The 19,460-nt window shown below is 36.9% G+C and overlaps 1 protein-coding gene across 1 annotated transcript in view; it reads left to right on the top strand.

Moving 5' to 3' along the window:
* Positions 1-19,460, top strand: part of UVRAG (UV radiation resistance associated) — a 363,917-nt gene that overhangs the window by 60,878 nt on the left and 283,579 nt on the right. Inside the window, 1 exon segment of the mRNA XM_060018254.1 lies at positions 9,465-9,582. Within this exon segment, the coding sequence (XP_059874237.1) occupies positions 9,465-9,582 (118 nt within the window).

Raw genomic sequence — 19,460 nt, 5'->3', positions numbered from 1 at the left:
TCAATTTTATTATCTAAAAAATGAGTAAAATGGCTTAGACTAGTGCTTATTAAACTCAAAATGTACACACAAATTACCTGGGGATCTTGTTAAAATGTAGATTCTGATTGAGTAAGGTCTGTAGTGGGACCTGAGAATCTGCATTTCCAGCAGGTTCCCAGGTGATACTGAGTAGCAAAGGCTTAGATGACTTTCAAGATCCTTTTCAGTTCTGTAATTCTATAATTCTCTTTATTGAATGTTTGTCATTTGGAGATCTGTTATACTCTTGTGACTTTATTACCTCTATTTAGATAGATGAATTCTAAATCTGTCTCTTTACTTCAGATTAGAAATGCCTAAACCAATTCGTCATTTTACACTAACCACATCCCTTTCTTGACATCCCTATTTCTGTTAATACCTTATATTTGTAAAATACTTTACAGTTTCTCAGAGAGCTTTTTTGTCCATTATTTCATTTGATCCTTAAAATAACCCACAGAGGTAAGCATGCAGGAAATATCTCTGTTTTATGGAAAGGAAAACAGGCTCAGAGAGACTGAGTGGTTTGCCCACTAGTGAGTGGTTAGAACTACCCTTGAGTTCAGGATTATTGACTCTCTTACCACTATGTCACACTGCTTCTGGTAATGACTATCACAGATACCTGGGCTTAAGGGTTGGTTGCCATCTCTGTTTTTTTAAATATGTAAATTTAGTTTTATTTTAAAAGATAGGTAATATATTCATGTGGATCACAATTCAAAGGTTAACATAAATGCAGAAGTGGAATTTCTGGGTCAAAGAATCTCTGCATTTGTAATTGTGGTAGGTATTGCCACATTGCCATCTTAGAGGTTTTACCAATTATACTTTTTTCAGGGAAGTGTCTGTTTTGCCACTGCCTGCCTCTGAATATGTTATCAGACTTTGTGATCTGTGCCAATTTTAGTGTAGTTTTAAGTTGCATTTCTCTTATGAGTGAGGTTGAGAGTCTTTTCTTGTTTAAGTGCTATTTGTATTTTCTGTGAATTAATCTGTTAACATTCTTTGTCGGTTTTTCTGTTGGGTGGTTGAACTTTTTGTTCTATGAACTCTTTATTTTATGTTTGGCTGCGCCTCATGGCTTGTGGGATCTTAGTTCCCCGACCAGGGATTGAACCTGGGCTCCTGGCAGTGAAAGTGCCGAATCCTAACCACGGACCACCAGGGAATTCCCCTATGAACTCTTTATGTTTTAGTGAAATTGTCTTTGTTATATGAATTAAAATCTTTTTGTTAGGTTTTTTTCCTTTGATTTTACATATGCTAGTTTTTGTCATGCATAATTTAAAAACATTTTATATAGTAAATTTTATTGATTTTTTTTCTTTCTTTTTATAGCTTCAGAGTTTTATGTCATTCTTAGACCTTTGAGGTTATAAAATAATTCTTCATGGTTTCTTTTGATACTTTTATGCTTTAATTATTTACATTTGAATATTTTTAAACCATCTGGGATTTGATATAAGGTATAGGCTGTTTCTTGTATATATACATATTTCTTTTCTTTCCTTCCCTTTCCCTTTCCTGATGGCTACTCTATTGCCCTAACACCTTTATTGATTAGTTCTTATATTTCTAGAGGTCCTTTAACTCCTTTATTTCTTTTATCAATCTTCTCTTTGTCCTCAACCATATCCGTTATCTGGTTAGTCTCCCCATTAAGCCCATTTTTGTCTTTGTGCTCCCATATAGTCTCATCCTTTCTTTCTGTTCTTATTGATATTACTTTAAAACTTTTTTTATTATGGAAATTTCAATGAATAAAGAAATATAATGTATATTTTATATATAAATGTGTATTGAAATGCATACGTACAGGATGGGATGTAATAAACTCCCAGGTACCTATTACCTGTTATTGGTAATAACTATCAATAACTATCACCTCATGGTAGATCTTATTTTATCTATATACCTAACTAACAATACTTGTCCTCCCTCCCTCACCCCAATTATTTTGAAGCAAATTACAGGCACGATACTACTTTTAACACTTGGACCATTGAAGCTGTCTTCTGTCTTGCAGTTTTTATCCTCCAGGTCATCCTGCGTAATTCTGTGTCTTTCTTCTGTCTTACATTTCTAAAATAACAGTTCTTTAATTAAGCGGTCTTTGAAAGTATATGTTGGATACTTTTACCTCAAACTGGCTTTTTCATGTGCCCAAACTCCGGTTCTTTAGAAAGATTACATACTCTGAAACTAGGGAATGCCATGTTTGTATCCCCACAGTTCCTAGCATAGTCTGTAAAGGAAATAACAGCAAGTAAAATAGAAGAAAGGGGAATGAGAGAGGGAGGATGAGAGAGACATACATGGAGAACAATACTGGATCTGTCACTACAAAGGCCTGTTTCTTAGACCAGCACTACTCAGGGGAAACATGGGAGAAAAAGGACAAGTTTGGACTTCCTACCAAGATTGGGGTGAATAGGGTAGAGATTAAAAAAAAAAAACCCCAAAACCAAAAAAACCCAGAGCCAAAATGTATAAGAAATGCAGGAAGTTCAGAGACATAGATAATTTTGTCTTTTCTTGTGGAGAAGCCTGTTAGTGCATAGTAAATGACTGAATTAAATTCTAGGACTTACTTGAACTTGAGTGAGAGGAGAGTTAATGTCAAAATAAGCGCTTTGGTTCCAAGGTTGTGTAATTTGTGTCAGAGAAAGTTCTCAGTTAGGAACAGGAGCTATAAAGTTTTTATGAGAGATCAGAGTTGGTGGTTTGTTTGTTTAAATCTGTAACATTGGGTGTTGGCACCATCTGCTTTCTATCCAGCAGCATCTAGTTTTAAAGCATTTCTGTGTTCTTCAAAAGTTTTCACAGTGAATCTTTCAGCTGGGATCAAGAGATTAGAAAAAATAGTTAGGTGATTGAGACTGCTATAATATAGAAGGGGCTTTTATATATTTTTTAAAAAGATTGACCTAATTTATCAAGCTTAAATTCTTGATTTGGTAATTCAACATTTTTACCTTCCATGGAAATGTGGAAAACTAATTTTCTCCCAGGTTTGCTTTTGTTGTCCCTCAAAAAAGTGTACCAAAGTAGCAGTAATCTGACTTAACCTGGGCCTTAATTCTTCCATGCCAGTTAGCCTGGCCCCAGGCTGAGAATAAATGGCTGACCTGAAAAAAAAAAATGAACTGGAAATAGGAAAGGGGAACGGTATTCAGAACAAGTTTGACTACATTTCCAAATCAAATGCTACTTTAAAACTTCTCATAACTCAGTGAGTATCTACATTAGGGGTCAGCAAACTGTGGCCAACAGTCACCGGTTTTTTATAACAACTGATGAAATAAGAAAGGTTTTGACATCGTTAAAGGATTACAGACAAACAAACAAAAACCCAAAGAATTTGCGGAGACAGGATACATCCTGAAAATCTTGAAATATTTACTTTCTGTTCCTTTTAGAACAACTCACGATCTACATCATTCAGGGTATATAGTAGTATTTATTTATGTGGACATTTAAAATTTCTTGTTCTTTTGTTTGTGTTTCATATTAGCACTTTGTTTTTGTAAGGGTTATGCAATTTTCCATTGTGTGAATATACCACAGTTTGAGTGGTTATTCAGTTTTTGCTTTTATAGCCCATATTTGCACACATTTTTGTGATTTGTGGAATTTCTTCGTCAAATATTATGTGCATTTTAAAATTTGATAATTGTTGCTAAATCACCGTCCTCCCAAAATGGACCATTTTATATTTTCTCCAACATTATTTTCCTTACTAGCATCAACCCTGACAGAGACTAAAATGGTTTGGTTAATCAGATAGATCTTTTTGTTTTCTATTGCTGAGTAACAAACAAAAAACTTAGTGGCTTAAAACATCATCATTTATTTTGCTCATGAATATGCAGTTTGGTTCGGGCTTGGTGGGAACAACTTGTCTGTGCTTTACTTGATGTCATTTCTGGCGTCTCAGAGGCTGGGTACTGAAATGGTCACTTGCGTGTCTGGTTATAGCTGGGGTCTCTCAGCTGGGGCTGAGGAGAACACCTGCAAAGTCTTTTCCACTTGGCTGCTGGGCATCCTCACAGTGGGGTGACTGGAGTCTGAGGAAGAGCATCCTGTAAAGAGGACCAGGTAATTTTATGATTTAGCTTCAGAAGTCACATGGCATTATTTCTGCCATAGTCACAGGCCTGCCCTCATTTAAGGGAGAGGGAACATAGACGCCACTTCGTCAAGGAGGAGTGGCAGCATCACACTGTAAGAGAGCATGTGGGATGCGATGTATTGGTGCGGCCATTCTTTGGAAACTACAGTCTCCACAAGCTGGAATATTTGTTTTGGTGTGCATATCTTTATGAGTGGGATTATACGTCTTTTCATATGGTTATTGACCATTTCCATTTCTTTTTCGGTGGCTGCCTTTTTGTATCCTTTGCCCCCTTTTCTATTGGACTATAGATTATTGATTATATTATTGATTTGTAATAGCTCTTGTAGACTAAGCAAATTAGACTCAAAATTTGTTTAGGAGATACGTCACCATGGTCTTGGGAGTCATAAAAGGTGCGTGGGATTATAGCTTAGTTTGGTGACGGTGGGGATTTGTGGAGTCATTATATTTAAGAAACACAGTTACTCTTGTTTTTTAAGCAAGGGGTACAGGGAAGGAGGGTGCATGATAACCATTTCTTCCTCCTTCTGTTGTCCATCAGCCTCCCTGAGTCACTCTCCAGCAGTGACGAGGAACAAGATCAAGGACACCACATTTCTCTTTGGTCATTATTATACCTCAGAAACCAGAAAGTTTTAGATACCAGCCAGGGAAAGGTGGTAATATTTGGGAGGAACATAGAACACCAATGGCGTACCTTACTACTGAAAATTGCTTTGGTTTTCTTTTAGTTCTGGGGTGTGTTTTGACTTGCCGTCACCAAGGTTAAGGTTCAAAATTATATCAACAAAAATGGAGTGACCCACCAGAAATTACCATTTTCTAAAATATGGAGATGTTTAACAAAATAAAACATTTCTTTGTACCTTGCCTCTAAATTAGAATGTTCTCTTCATCTACTAACCTGTTAATGGGGTAAATTCTTTTTTTAAAATTAATTAATTAATTTTTAAAATTTATTTTATTTTTGACTGCATTGGGTCTTCCTTGCTGCAGGTGGGCTTTCTCTAGTTGAGGCGAGTGGGGACTACTCTTTGTTGTGGTGTGTGGGCTTCTCATTGCGGTGGCTTCTTTTGTTGTGGAGCATGGTCTCTAGGCGCTCGGGCTTCAGTAGTTGTAGCGCGTGGGCTCGATAGTTGTGGCTCGCGGACTCTAGAGCGCAGGCTCAGTAGTTGTGGCGCACGGGCTTAGTTGCTCTGCGGCATGTGGGATCTTCCCGGATCAGGGATCAAACCCGTGTCCCCTGCATTGGCAGGCGGATTCTTAATCACTGCGCCACCAGGGAAGCCCCGGGATAAATTCTTGATAAACAGTTACAATGTAAGTCTTCTCTCTAGTTGTAATCTTTGATAGTTTTATAGGGACTGGATATGTCATTATACAGTAGTTTTCATTTTAGGTATGGTTTGATCCAGAGACAAATTCTGTTGCCAGGACTTTTTTACTTTTATTTTTTTAATTGAAGTATAGTTGATTTACAATGTTAATTTCAGGTGTACAGCATAGTGATTCAGTATTTTTACAGATTACACTCCATTAATAGCTATAATAGCCATAATTCCCTGTGCTCTACACTATATCCTTGTTGCTTGTCTATTTTATGCATAGTAGTTTGTATTTCTTAATCCCTTACCTCTGTCTTGCTCCACATCTCTGGACTCTGCTGTCTTACTTGCTGTTTTCATTTCACTGTGGTGTAAAGATGACTGCCAGCATCTCTAGTCCCATGTCCTTTCCAGGTTCTGGGCCAGTAGGGGGAAAATAAACCTCTCAACAATTTAATTTCTGAGTTTTCTAGGATCCTAATCATGTGTTACGGGCAGGGGGATGGAATGTGCTGATTGGCCTGATCTGAGTCACGCGACCCTCCTTGGAGTTGGAGGTGGAGTTAATTCTACAGGAAGTATTATATAGATTGATAGCAGAGGAGAGTGGTTCTACAAAGGAATAGCTGAGGGTTTTTTTGTTTGTTTGCTTGTTTGTTTTTGTTTTGTTTTTTGTTTCTTAAACCAAATAGGTGCTGGGCAGGACAAAACACAACAAAATAAATAAAAACAAAGCAAAAAAATCATTTAATGTACGGTTATGTTTTAAAGCAGTTTTCTAAGAGCATTAGTTCTGTTAACAAGAAAAACCAACCATTTTAGATTCTTTAGAGGCACCAGCTTACAATCATACTAATGAGTAACGCTTACTTTTTTACTTAAGCAAATGTTTCAGATCTACAACATATGGCAGTTAAGTCTTGTTTTAGAATTTATACTTGAGAGATTTGTAAAAGAAAAAAGTTAAGGAATTTAGGATCCTACTGGTCTTTTACCCACTGCCAACATTGCAGATAGAGTTGTGCTCTAGCTACATCTGTCAATCCTCCAAATCAAAGCTGAGTAAGAAGATTTAATTTTATTTGTTAGTGAACGTTTTTAACCTTTATATAGAATGTTTCATAGGCAGTGTTTCAAAGACATTAAAGCCATGTTAATTCCAACTTAAAAATTAAAATCTATTCAGCTTTAGTTTTGGAGATAGGTGTTTTTAGAGCACAACTTGGATGCCTAAAGCTACTGCTGTAGAAAGATACACAAAGAGCTTTTTATAACTGTGAAAGCTTAGAGCTTTGAGAAAGTATAAGGAGATTGGCTGGTGAAGAAGCTGCATGGAATGTTATCTTGAAGAGTAATTCCAAAGTCTGTGTAAATTTTAATTGCTCAGTATTTTTACTTTTCTAAGATAATTGAGCCAGTTTAGAGCATAAGACAGATTTGAATTTAACTATCTTTAGATGGGCCATTGAAGAGATAATCTGGTATTTAATTTCTGTTTAGACAAGTTCTAAAGCAGTGTATTTATGCTAGATGGTGCCACCAGGCCACGAAGTACTGCTAGATTGTATACCCTGGAGCAGTTAAAGGTAGATGAGTGCTGAGGATTTGCTGTAGTCCAGAAGCGCTGCTAAGATTTGAGCTCCCTTTCAGTTCTGAGGTCCATTCTTAGGTTTGAAGTGCTCTCTATTCTCCCACCATCTCGTGGGTGGGTGTCAGAAGCCACTAAGGGTTCCAGGCCACTCAGGTTCATTGCAAGGCCTAGGTCATACCAAGACCTTCTTGACTGGGTTAATTCACTGGACATATATTAATTCAGTCAAAAACCATTTATTGTGTTCCTGCTGTTTGCTAGGTACTCATCTAGTTGCTGGAGATACAACAGTAAATAAAATAAAGTCTCTCCTTTATAGAACTTATAGTCTAGTTGGGGAAGATTGACAAATATCTGGAACTATCCATAATTTCATATTAGGTATAATTATACATTGTTTTGGTCAAGTAGATGTTCTGGGGAACTGAGAACCAGAGAGGATCCTTTAGGTCACCTTGACTTCTTTAATATTTCCTTGGATCATAGGGTAATATTTTGGGCAAAGGTGGGTGATACAGCCTAAGGCTGGTGGTAATTTTTGGTATTGCTATTATATTTTGGATTAGGTTTAGTTGATTTAAACTTTTTCTTATTTATTTAACTTTATTTTTTGATTATGTACATCATTCTTATGGTACAGAAGTTAAAACCACATAAACAAGTATCAGAGAAGTCTTGCTTTTATCTCTATTCTCTCCAACCTGTTCTCACCCCCATAGGTAATAATTTTTCTGCATTTCTGGTTTAACGTCCCAGTGTTTCTTTTTAATTGCATTAAAAAGAAACAGTTCAGTTAGAGAATAAGGAAGGAGGAATCTTCTCTCCTTAACTTTGAAGCATAAATGGATTTCCTTAAAGAGAGTAGTATTCTAGATTAAGGGGCTAGCATTAGCAAAAGCATGGAGCTAGGACCATGCATGATCTTTTTCATGGAACCTTAATCAGTCACGTGTGACTAAGGGGTTGGGTATGTGGAAGATCTAGTGGGCAGTAAGGATAGGTTATGGAGAGGTCGGATTGCACAAGGCTTTGAAAGGAATAATGGGAAGTTTGTACTTTATGCTGGAGGCTTTGGGTAATGTTTTCGGGTTTTTGAATAGAGGACCAAGTTTGGAATCTTATGGCAGAATAGATGTGATTGTTGTGTATAGGCAATTAACAGTTCCTGTCAATCTAAAATCTTGACTGAGAAGGTTGATGAAAAATATATAGTAGAAGGAAATAGTTGCTGTAATCCAGGGTGTGAAATGGAAACCTTTGGCAGATTGTAGAAATATAAGTCTTTTAGAGTAAGCCCTATGAACTTTTTGTAAGTACATTTGGGGCTTTTCGTACTTTGAGTATTAACCAAATTTATTAGACAATAACGTTCTCTGTCAAAGAATCTTAATCTCTAGATTGGGAGAAATGATTGGGTTGGTATGTGTATGGAAGGGAAGAACTGAACTTTTCTGGCTGACTGCACATGTAATTAAAGATGGACTTAGCAAAGTGGGCTTTCAGCCTGAAGGGAGAGCTTTAAGCATATTTAAAACTGAGCCTATGGTTTCTATTTTTAAGTCTCTGAAAATAATGATCTGACACAGGGAACTAGCTTTTGAGAATGAATCTGTTGTGCTTAGACTTCAGCATTGCCAACGTTTTCTCTCTTTGATATGAGGTGATTTGGCTGTGCCCTAAGTTATCTTATATTTTGGTTGATTTCTACTGTTGTTTATGGAGCTTTGCCTTTCCAACACTTGTGACTCCAAGTGATTCATGCATCCTAGTTGGAGAAATTGTTGGGAAGGAGGCCTGATTAGGAAATAGGGGCTGGTTAACTGCTGGTCAAGTGAGAATTTAAGCTGGCAGCAGTTGGGTTACTGGCTGGATGGAGTGAACAGTGAGTTATTGCTTTTATTTTTTGGCTTTGGCTTCTTTTCCTGGTTGTAATAGATGATCTGGCGTCAGACTGAGCTAGCAACAGAGGTGTATGTATGTAATAATGGCTGATTTTCTGTTGGTATGAGGTGGACTTTGCATGTCTACAAGCATCCTTCCGAAGGGAAAGAAGCAAATTACTATTATACTTAGTTTATGTTCCAGGAAATACTAACGCTATTCTACAGGTATATAGCATTGATATAACATTTATGCTTTTCAAGAATGTTTCATATCTGTTATTTCATGCTCCCAACAACCTTGGAAATGATATAGGGCAGGAATAGTTCCTATTTGACAGAAGAGATGCTGAGGCATAAATAAGAGACTGGGTTAAGGTTGCTGGCTCAACAAATAAACGACTGGGACAACTTACTGTATTTTATGTTTGAATTGTAACTTTCAGAAAGCTTTATAGGAGGAAAAAGCTGAATACTCTTCCTTTTTTGTGATTATTTTTCAGCGACGTCTTAGACATCTTCGGAACATCGCTGCCCGGAACATTGTTAATAGGAATGGCCATCAACTCCTAGATACCTACTTCACACTTCACTTGTGTAACACTGAAAAGGTATACAAAGGTAAGGGAATCTGGACTTGCCACCCACAGATCGTTGCATCTCATTTTTATTCTTTTGTAACACAAATGATTCTCAGTGCCTCTTGCTAGTATTGCTTATTAGAAAGCTAAGTTGTCATGCTGTCTGAAAATATTTCATGAGCAGTTGTTATACATATTGAAGAAACATGTCTTTTGGATAGTTCTTTCAGATAACTGAGACTTACATTGATAAATTTATTATTCCTTTATGAATGTTGATGTTTAATATCTGTATTCCAGTAGCTGTCATTTAAAATAGGCTATTTGATGGGACTTCCCTGGTGGCGCAGTGGATAAGACTCTGTGTTCCCAATGCAGGGGGCCCGGGTTTGATCCCTGGTCAGGGAACTAGATCCCACATGCATGCCACAACTAAGAGTTCGCATGCCACAACCAAGTAGCTGGCAAGCCACAACTAAGACCTGGCTCAACCAGAAAATAAATAAATAAATAAATAAAATAACTAAAACTTAAAAAAATTATTTTAATTTATTAAAAAAAGGTTATTTGAGGGACTTCCCTGGCAGTCCAGTAGTTAAGACTTTGCCTTCCAATGCAGGGGGGTGTGGGTTCGATTGCTGGTGGGGGAGCTAAGATCCCACATGCTGCCCGGCCAAAAAACCAAAACGTAAAATGGAAACAATATTGTACCAAATTCAATAAAGACTTTGTAAATGGTCCACATCAAAAAAATCTTTAAAAAAAAAAAAAAATAGGTTATTTGAGTCCAGTATCCAGCACTAATTTGCTTTTCTTTAAAATATAATTCATTCCTTTACTATTATGGTAAAATTTGGACCTAGTTCATATCTTCTCATATCTGTACTACTTTGTGTATATGGGGTCATTTTTAGAAGAATGACATGGTTTCTTTGAATTCAGTTCCACATTGAAATGTGGATTCTTCCATAAGTGATAATTCTAAGAGTACATCAGATATTTGAATCAAAATCACAAGCATCTTTTGAATACATATTGGATGAAAGGCACTTTGGTATAATCAGTTGACCTGTGTTGGTTGCTGTAAGAGAGGAAGCATGGTATAAGGACAGGAGTATTGGGTTAGGATTGAAACTACATTGATACTAGTGCTAGCTATTTCAGCTAGTATATAAGTGTATACTAGCTGTATACTATACACTAAAATAGCTATATGCTAGTTATGTGTTTTTTGGACAGAGATCATGGCTTTTTTAGCCTCACTTTTCCCATTTGTAAAGTGGAGATAATGAGGTCTTAAGAAGTCAGGCAAGACAGATTTTTATGAGGATCAACTGAGATAAGGTGATAACACTTGGTAACATGTGAGTAAAGGTCTATTTATATTAATAAAAGGTGGCATTATTTTAATTTTTTTCTTTTTTTTGGCCGCGCTGCACGGCATGTGGTATCTTAATTCCCCGATCAGGGATTGAACCCGTGCCCCCTGCATTAGAAGCGCAGAGTCTTAACCACTGGATCGCCAGGGAAGTCCCAGATGGCGTTATTTTAAAAAGAGGTACTAAGGACTTATTTGAATCCTATCCTGTGGCAAAGATGAAAAATTCAAATGACATTTTATGTTTTTGGTTTTAATTTTAAAAATTGTTATTAAAGCAGTAGTTGTTTAACAACTTTTTTCTTTTTTTAATTTCAATACCAGTATATGCTAATTTAAAAATTTAATCAGAAATTATATAGAGTAGAACCCCCCCCTTCATATACAAGTGGCATTAAAGTATTTTGAAGGGTAAAAAAAAAGGACTCTAAATTCCACCATTTTTACATAGTTTTATTTCATTCTTATTTTTGATTCTAACCATTGCATATTTTTAAAACAATTGTATTAATCTGAATGAGTAACACTAGCTACTATAACAAGTACCACGAGTCTCTCAGTGACCTGACATAATAAATTTCTTAAACACTAAGTTCAATGTAGGTGTTCTTTTTCCCAATAATAGTTATAAGTATTTATTAAGAAGTAAGGAAATCTAGACTTAAATCTAAAGTCTCCCAGTTCTTGAGCAGCGAACGATAGCTAGAAAGCAGGCTTTTCACAAGTATAATCAATTCTTTAATTTATTTGCTTTTCAGTTTTCACTGGAAGGCATAATGTGGTTTGCAGAAGCAGACAAATATTTATTTATTTATTTATTTATTAGCATTTAAACATATTATCTAATTTATTTATTTTTTAACATCTTTATTGGAGTATAATTGCTTTACAATGTTTTGTTAGTTTCTGCTGTATAACAAAGTGAATCAGCTATATGTATACATATATCCCCATATCTCTTCCCTCTTGTGTCTCCCTCCCACCCTCCCTATCCCACCCCTCTAGGTGGCCACAAAGCACAGAGCTGATGTCCTGTGCTATGCGGCTGCTTCCCACTAGCTATCTGTTTTAATGTAGGTGTTCTTTATCAGATATTGGCTTGGCAGCTGTCTTCTAAGTGGTGACTCAGGTATCCAGGCTCCTTCTATTTTGGAATGATGCTTCTGGTATGGCAAGAGCAAGGGATTATTTGAGGGAGATTTTTTTTTTTTTTTTTTTTGCGGTACGCGGGCCTCTCACTGTTGTGGCCTCTCCCATTGCGGAGCACAGGCTCTGGACGCGCAGGCTTAGCGGCCATGGCTCACGGGCCCAGCCGCTCCGCGGCACGTGGGATCTTCCCGGACCGGGGCACGAACCCGTGTCCCCTGCATCGGCAGGTGGGCTCTCAACCACTGTGCCACCAGGGAAGCCCGAGGGAGATTTTTTTAATGGAAATGGTCCACATGAATTCCACAACATTCCATTAGCTGTATATCAGTTGCATCATCCTTTTTAGATGAACAGGGGACTGAGAAATGTTGTCTTCCTATGTGTCCAGAAGAAAAATGAAAGTTTGGTCACTATTTGTCCGAAGGGTGTAAGCATTTTTGCAGATCTTAATGCGTTTGGTCTGCTGCTCACTAATTGGTTTTATCACTAGTAATATATGACAGTGCCAGAGTACTTCACATTTTTGATAGGTTTCTATATAATTAGTTCTTGGTTATTATCTTGGTTAGAACTTCTGTGTCCTTGCTCCATTGTTATCTCTGATAATAGTTACTAATATTGAACTTGGTACATTTTAGGTATTTGGTAAATGATAGCAATTATTATTGGAATTGTAATGTTAACAAGCATAATCGTAGTTTCCAAAAAGAGTAGTCATGGGACTGGTTGATGACCATGATGTTGAAAACTTGTCTAAGAGGGGACTTCCCTGGTGGTCCAGTGGGTGAGACTCCATTCTCCCAATGCAGGGGGCCCGGGTTTGATCCCTGGTTGGGGAACTAGATCCTGCATGCATGCTGCAATTAAGAAGTCCGCATGCCGCAACAAAGATCCCGCATGCCACAACTAAGACCCTGCGCAGCCAAAATAAATAAAAATATAAAAAAAGGGAAAAAAACTTGTCTAAGAGATACGATGAAAGCAAAGTGATTTTTTTTTGTTCCTGTTTGTTTTTTTTTCTGTCTTCTTCTCTAGCTCTGTTTATTTCTTGAGCTTAGAAGTTATTAAGGACTGTTTCTTGAAGTTATTTCAATAAAATGATTGTTAACACAGGGAATTGTTGGTTTCAGAGCACAGGGAAGTCCCGTGTCTAGTAGTGGTATTGAGTCTGTCACTAACCGGCAAGCCGTTTGGCTAGGGCATTTAGTTCCTCTTGCGTGCCGTTAGCTAATTTATCTCTAAAATGAGAGGACTGATGACTTCTGAGACTTCCTACTGCTCCAAAATGTCATGGTTGAATGAAGTCTATTATGTCTTCTTTTTGGGCCCACATGTTATGCTCTATAACTTTTAACTACCATAGGAGGAGCCAGGAAGCTCTTTCCTTAGTAAACTAATTAATACCACCTTATGTTCTTGGACCTGTGATGATAAACATGAATATTCATTGCATGATCATTATGTGGCCCTTGGTGTAGGATGACCACGATGGAAGGCCTCTGGGCTTTTCTTACAAAGCCACCTGTACCACCTGTCTAGTGGCATCATTTCTCAGTTTCAAAAGAAGGTTTTTTTTTTAATTAGAAGAATATCTGAAATGCTGATTTCTAAGTTATTCTTTTATTTCAGCTGAATTCACAGGACAGCGTAAGAAGTTACGTGTGAGTTTTTTTGATTTTTGACAATTTTTTAAATCCATCTCTTAGGAGATGGTCTATTTTTCAGGTAGTTCAAATTGAACACCATTTATTACATTCCCAGAGAACAAAGCCTTGTGTTAATGGATGAGGAGCTATGTTCTAATCCTGGTTCCCTCTTAAACTTGGAAGTTGTGTAAAATCAAGTTTGTTCTTCAGCCACAGTTATTTTCTCACCCATGAAATGTGAGCGCCTGTCCTTTCCTGGAATACCAACCAGTTATTTTGAATACATTAGAAGACAACCTCTGTATAATCCAATTTGGTGATCTCATGAATGTCTCATAGTTTTAAATATCACTTATCACCCTAACAACTCACAAATGTATATCTTTAGCTTCAGTCTCCCCCCTGAACTCATGCTCCTGTATTCAATTGCCTACTCTACATCTCCATTTGGAGTCTGGTAGATACCTTAAACTTGATATATTCAGCACTGAGATTCTGATGTTCCAGCTCTGATCTACCTCCTGTATTCATCCTTTTATCAGAAAATGACAACTCTGTCCTTCTATTTCCTTGGCCAAAAACCTTGGAATCATCCTGGATTGTCCTCTTTTATATTCCACATTCCATCTTTCAGCAAATGCTTTTGGTTCTTACTACCAAATTGTATCCATAATCTTTTCCCTTCTTACTACCTCCAACCACTATCATCTCTTGCCTGAATTTGTTGAAGTAGACTTCTAACAGGTCTGCCTGCCCACTCACTCTTTCTAGTGTGATCTCAACCTAGATCCTATTAAAATCAAAGTGAGGTCATGTTATTCCTCCCCTCAAAACCCTCCAGTGGCTTCTCATTTCATTCAGAGTAAAAGCTGAAGTTCTTTTGGTTTCCTAGGCCTTTCATGATATGGCCGTCTGTGACCTCCTTCTACTCTTCTAGCTGTCTCTGTTCCCACCCAACTGCCCTTGTTGCTGTTCCTTGAATTCATCAAGTTGACTTCAGTTTAAAGGCCTCTGCACTGGCTGTTTCTTTGGCCTGGGCACTCTTTCCTCCTGATAGCCACATGACTAGCTCCTCTGCCTTCTTTCAGGTCTTAAATCCAAATGTTTTCTCAGAGAAACTCTCCTTGATCACTGACTAACCCCTTTTTAAAATTGTGACTATTCTCCTCTCTGTCTTTTGTGCTTTATTTTTCTCCACAGTACTCCCGATTGTCTGACATAACTGTATGTTTAATTATTTGGCTAATGCGTGTCCTCTTCACTAGAATGTAAGCTCCATATGGGCAGAAATTTTTAGGTCAGTTTTGTTCACTACATTATTTCCAGTACTTGGAACAATGCTTGGCACAAAGTAAGCCCCCAAATATTTTCATTTAACTTTTTGACTAGCTAATGCCGTACATAGTTCAAAATATATGTAAAGGTTTATATTAAAATCTTCCTTTCACCTGACCCATCTCCCTAGTTTTTCACCCCACCGTTGTTTACCTTTACTGAGATTCCTTATGCAAATGCAAGTAAAAATAGTACCAAATTTGATATATATATATATATATATATATATATATATATGTATCTGTGCCTTGTATTATTTTATTTTTTTGCGGTACGCGGGCCTCTCACTGTTGTGGCCTCTCCCGTTGCGGAGCACAGGCTCCGGACGCGCAGGCTCAGCGGCCATGGCTCTCGGGCCTAGCCGCTCCACGGCATGTGGGATCTTCCCGGACTGGGGCACGAACCCGTGTCCCCTGCATTAGCACGCGGACTCTCAACCCCTGCGCCACCAGGGAAGCCCTGTGCCTTGTATTTTTTACTTAATATAATTTAGATGTTTTTCCATATTATTTCGTAGAGAGCTTCTCTAATTTTCTTTTGTTTCTTTTTAGTTTTGCATTGAACAGATGTACCATAATTTATTTAATTGGCTCCTATTGGTAGACATTTAGGTTGTTCCAGGCTTTTGCTATACACACAGTACTGCAGTGAACAATTTCATTGGTATACATTATTTTGTATGAGTGCTAGTATGGCTATAGGGTAAATTCCAAAGAGTGGAAGTGCAAAGAGAATGTGTACTTAGAGTTCTGGTAGATATTGTAAAACTGCCGTTGTTGACATTCCCACTTGCTAGGTACAGGTACCCTTTTTCCCACAGCCTGACCAACAGACTGTGCAGTCAGACTTCTGAAATTTTGCCAATCTGATAGGTGAAAAATAGTTTCATAGTAGAGTTAAAGTTTGTATTTCTTCTATTATGAGTGAGGTTGAGATACTAAAAAAGCATTTGTTGAATAAATGGAATGCTGTACAACAGCCAAAACATGCCATTGGAACCATGTTCTGCAATCTCTCCTTGCTTTGTTTGTTTAGGTCTTAGCATGGATAGAGAAGCATTTGTATCTAATAGACCCTTTCATGTAGAGCTAGTCTTGGATGATATCTTTTTGAAAATTTACATTCTTTTTGAAAATTTACATGTCTAATAGTTCTGCTCAAGTTGAGTTAATAAAAATTCATAGAATTGTATTAATAAAAATTATAGCTTATAAAGTATTCACTATTTCATTTGAGCCTCATAACAGCCCTGTTATTTTCTAGGTGTCATTCTCCTTTGAAAGGTGAAGAAACTATGGCCCAGAAAAGTTAATTGACTTGTCCAGGGTCAAGCTTACACATGGTACACTGGGGGACCGAACTATTTTTTTACTCTAAATTTTCCTAAATTCTCTATTCTGTTGTGCGCCATGCTGCTAATTTCATTGACAATAATGTAAGTGTAACAGAGTGATAGACAGTGTAGGCCCACATTTAACACTTTAGAAATTACCTCAGACTCAGTGATTCCTTTCCAAACTGTATGGCTCCTTTGTTGACCTCTCTCTATTTAAATTAGCAAGTCCATTTTGAGGATCTAATGGAGAAGGCAAATTGTTTAGTTTCATTTATATATACAGTTAATCAGCAAAGTTTTGGAAGAAATAATGATGCTGTTCATCTTCTTAGAGCTGGAGATGCATATTTTGGGGACTGTTTAATTTAGACACTTTATAGATTAAGCTGAGGAATTCTCTCTCACAAGGAAAGAGGAATATCTTAATTTTTTTCCACTGATTTTATAAGTGTTACCTACTTGCAGCAAATTCAGACAATACAAAAGTGTATTAAATACAAAAATGTATTAAGAGAAAGTACCTTGTAATAACAAACAACACATTTTTAGCACAGTCTTATTTTTTTCTAATAACATATTTGGTACATATAAATTAGAGTATATGTATGCATATTAAAAAAAGAACATATATATATATATATACACATACATACATATGTACATTTATGTAGTCAATTTATGATCGGCATTGGTGAACCATTTGGGAAAAAATGAAAAGAATAATACTTAGGGTTGCCTAGTGTTAAGTGGGGTTGTAAAATGGTACAACATTTTTAGAGAACAGTTTGGCAATATCTGTCAAATTCAAACTGTATTTTTCCTTTTATCTTGCAATTTTACCTCTAAAAGTTTATCTTATAGATTCAAGTGTCTTAGGGTATATATCTTTCAAAGATTATTTATAATATTACTTGAAATATCCAAAAATTAGCAGTAACTTAAATGTTCATCAATAGAAGTTTCCTTTTAAAAACAATTAGAATTATCCCTTCTCTTAATTAAAATAATTGTGCAAAATAGAAAAATTGGAAAACTGCCAAGCAAAAAATAAAAGTAAGCAGCCCAACCCTATCACCTAAAATAAATGTTGTAAACATAATTGTAAAACTTTTGATCCTGTTGTAAAATCTCTCATAGAACCTGTTTTTTTCACTCATTGTGACTATCTCACCACAAAATAGAATGATTATCCTTATTATTATTAATTTTTTAAGGGAAGATAAGCATAAAGTAGTGTAGATGGTATGTTTTGGAAAGAAACATTTTAACCAAAAGAGCTTGCCCATAAGAATTTTATATCCAGGTCCACTTTTCCTTTACTGCTTGATGGTTCCCAAACTTCAGTCCTGTGGACTACTTCAACAAGTTTCACTGTCTTCGAGTTTCATCTATAATGCTACATACTTAACATATTTTTAAAAGTTCAATATGTCTAAACTCATGTCTAAGCATAATCTATGAAGTTGTTGATTCAAGAAAAACTTTATTGAGTGCCTACCCTGTGCCAGGAATAGCTTTACATGCTGAGGAGACAGCAGTTACACAAAATCAAATGTTACTGCCCTCGTGGAGCTTACAATTAGGGATTGGATAGATGAGACATACATTTCAATATGTTAGAAAAAAATAAAGTTTGTTCATGTATCACCTAAAATGGTCTCATATATCAGTGGTATGTACATCACCCTTGGAAAATATTTCCCTATAGCAACATAAGGATACAGGGTCCTTGTAGGCTCTGCATTGACAGAGCACCACGGAAGTGACTTCGGCAGGGTCAGCAGAGGGAATGTTGGAGGGTTGTTAAGAATGTCTGTCTGTTTTTGTGCCAGAACCACACTGTCTTGATTACTGTAGCTTTGTAGTATAGTCTGAAGTCAGGGAGCCTGATTCCTCCAGCTCCGTTTTTCGTTCTCAAGATTGCTTTGGCTATTCAGGGTCTTTTGTGTTTCCATACAAATTGTGAAATTTTTTGTTCTAATTCTGTGAAAAATGCCAGTGGTAGTTTGATAGGGATTGCATTGAATCTGTAGATTGCTTTGGGTAGTATAGTCATTTTCACAATGTTGATTCTTCCAATCCAAGAACATGGCAATGGAACAGGATAGAAAGCCCAGAGATAAACCCACGCACATATGGTCACCTTATCTTTGATAAAGGAGGCAGGAATGTACAGTGGAGAAAGGACAGCCTCTTCAATAAGTGGTGCTGGGAAAACTGGACAGGTAGATGTAAAAGTATGCGATTAGATCACTCCCTAACACCATACTCAAAAATAAACTCAAAATGCATTAAAGACCTAAATGTAAGGCCAGACACTATCAAACTCTTAGAGGAAAACATAGACAGAACACTCTATGACATAAATCACAGCAAGATCCTTTCTGACCCACCTCCCAGAGAAATGGAAATAAAAACAAAATTAAACAAATGGGACCTAATGAAACTTCAAAGCTTTTGCACAGCAAAGGAAACCATAAACAAGACCAAAAGACAACCCTCAGAATGGGAGAAAATATTTGAAAATGAAGCAACCGACAAAGGATTAATCTCCAAAATTTATAAGCAGCTCATGCAGCTCAATAACAAAACAACAAACAACCCAATCCAAAAATGGGCAGAAGACCTAAATAGACATTTCTCCAAAGAAGATATACAGACTGGCAACAAACACATGAAAGAATGCTCAACATCATTAATCATTAGAGAAATGCAAATCAAAACTACAATGAGATATCATCTCACACCAGTTAGAATGGCCATCATCAAAAAATCTAGAAACAATAAATGTTGGAGAGGGTGAGGAGAAAAGGGAACACTCTTGCACTGCTGGTGGGAATGTGAATTGGTACAGCCACTGTGGAGGTTCCTTAAAAAACTACAAATAGAACTACCATATGACCCAGCAATCCCACAACTGGGCATATACCCTGAGAAAACCATAATTCAAAAAGCGTCATGTACCAAAATGTTCATTGCACCTCTATTTACAATAGCCAGGAGACGGAAACAACCTAAGTGTCCATCATTGGATGAATGGATAAAGAAGATGTGGCACATATATACAATGAAAT

Source organism: Delphinus delphis, chromosome 8, assembly GCF_949987515.2.
Source record: "Delphinus delphis chromosome 8, mDelDel1.2, whole genome shotgun sequence".
In the NCBI taxonomy this organism is placed as follows: Eukaryota; Metazoa; Chordata; class Mammalia; order Artiodactyla; family Delphinidae; genus Delphinus; species Delphinus delphis.
Note: the sequence above shows the minus strand (reverse complement) of the source record. Positions and strands in the feature narration are given on the sequence as shown.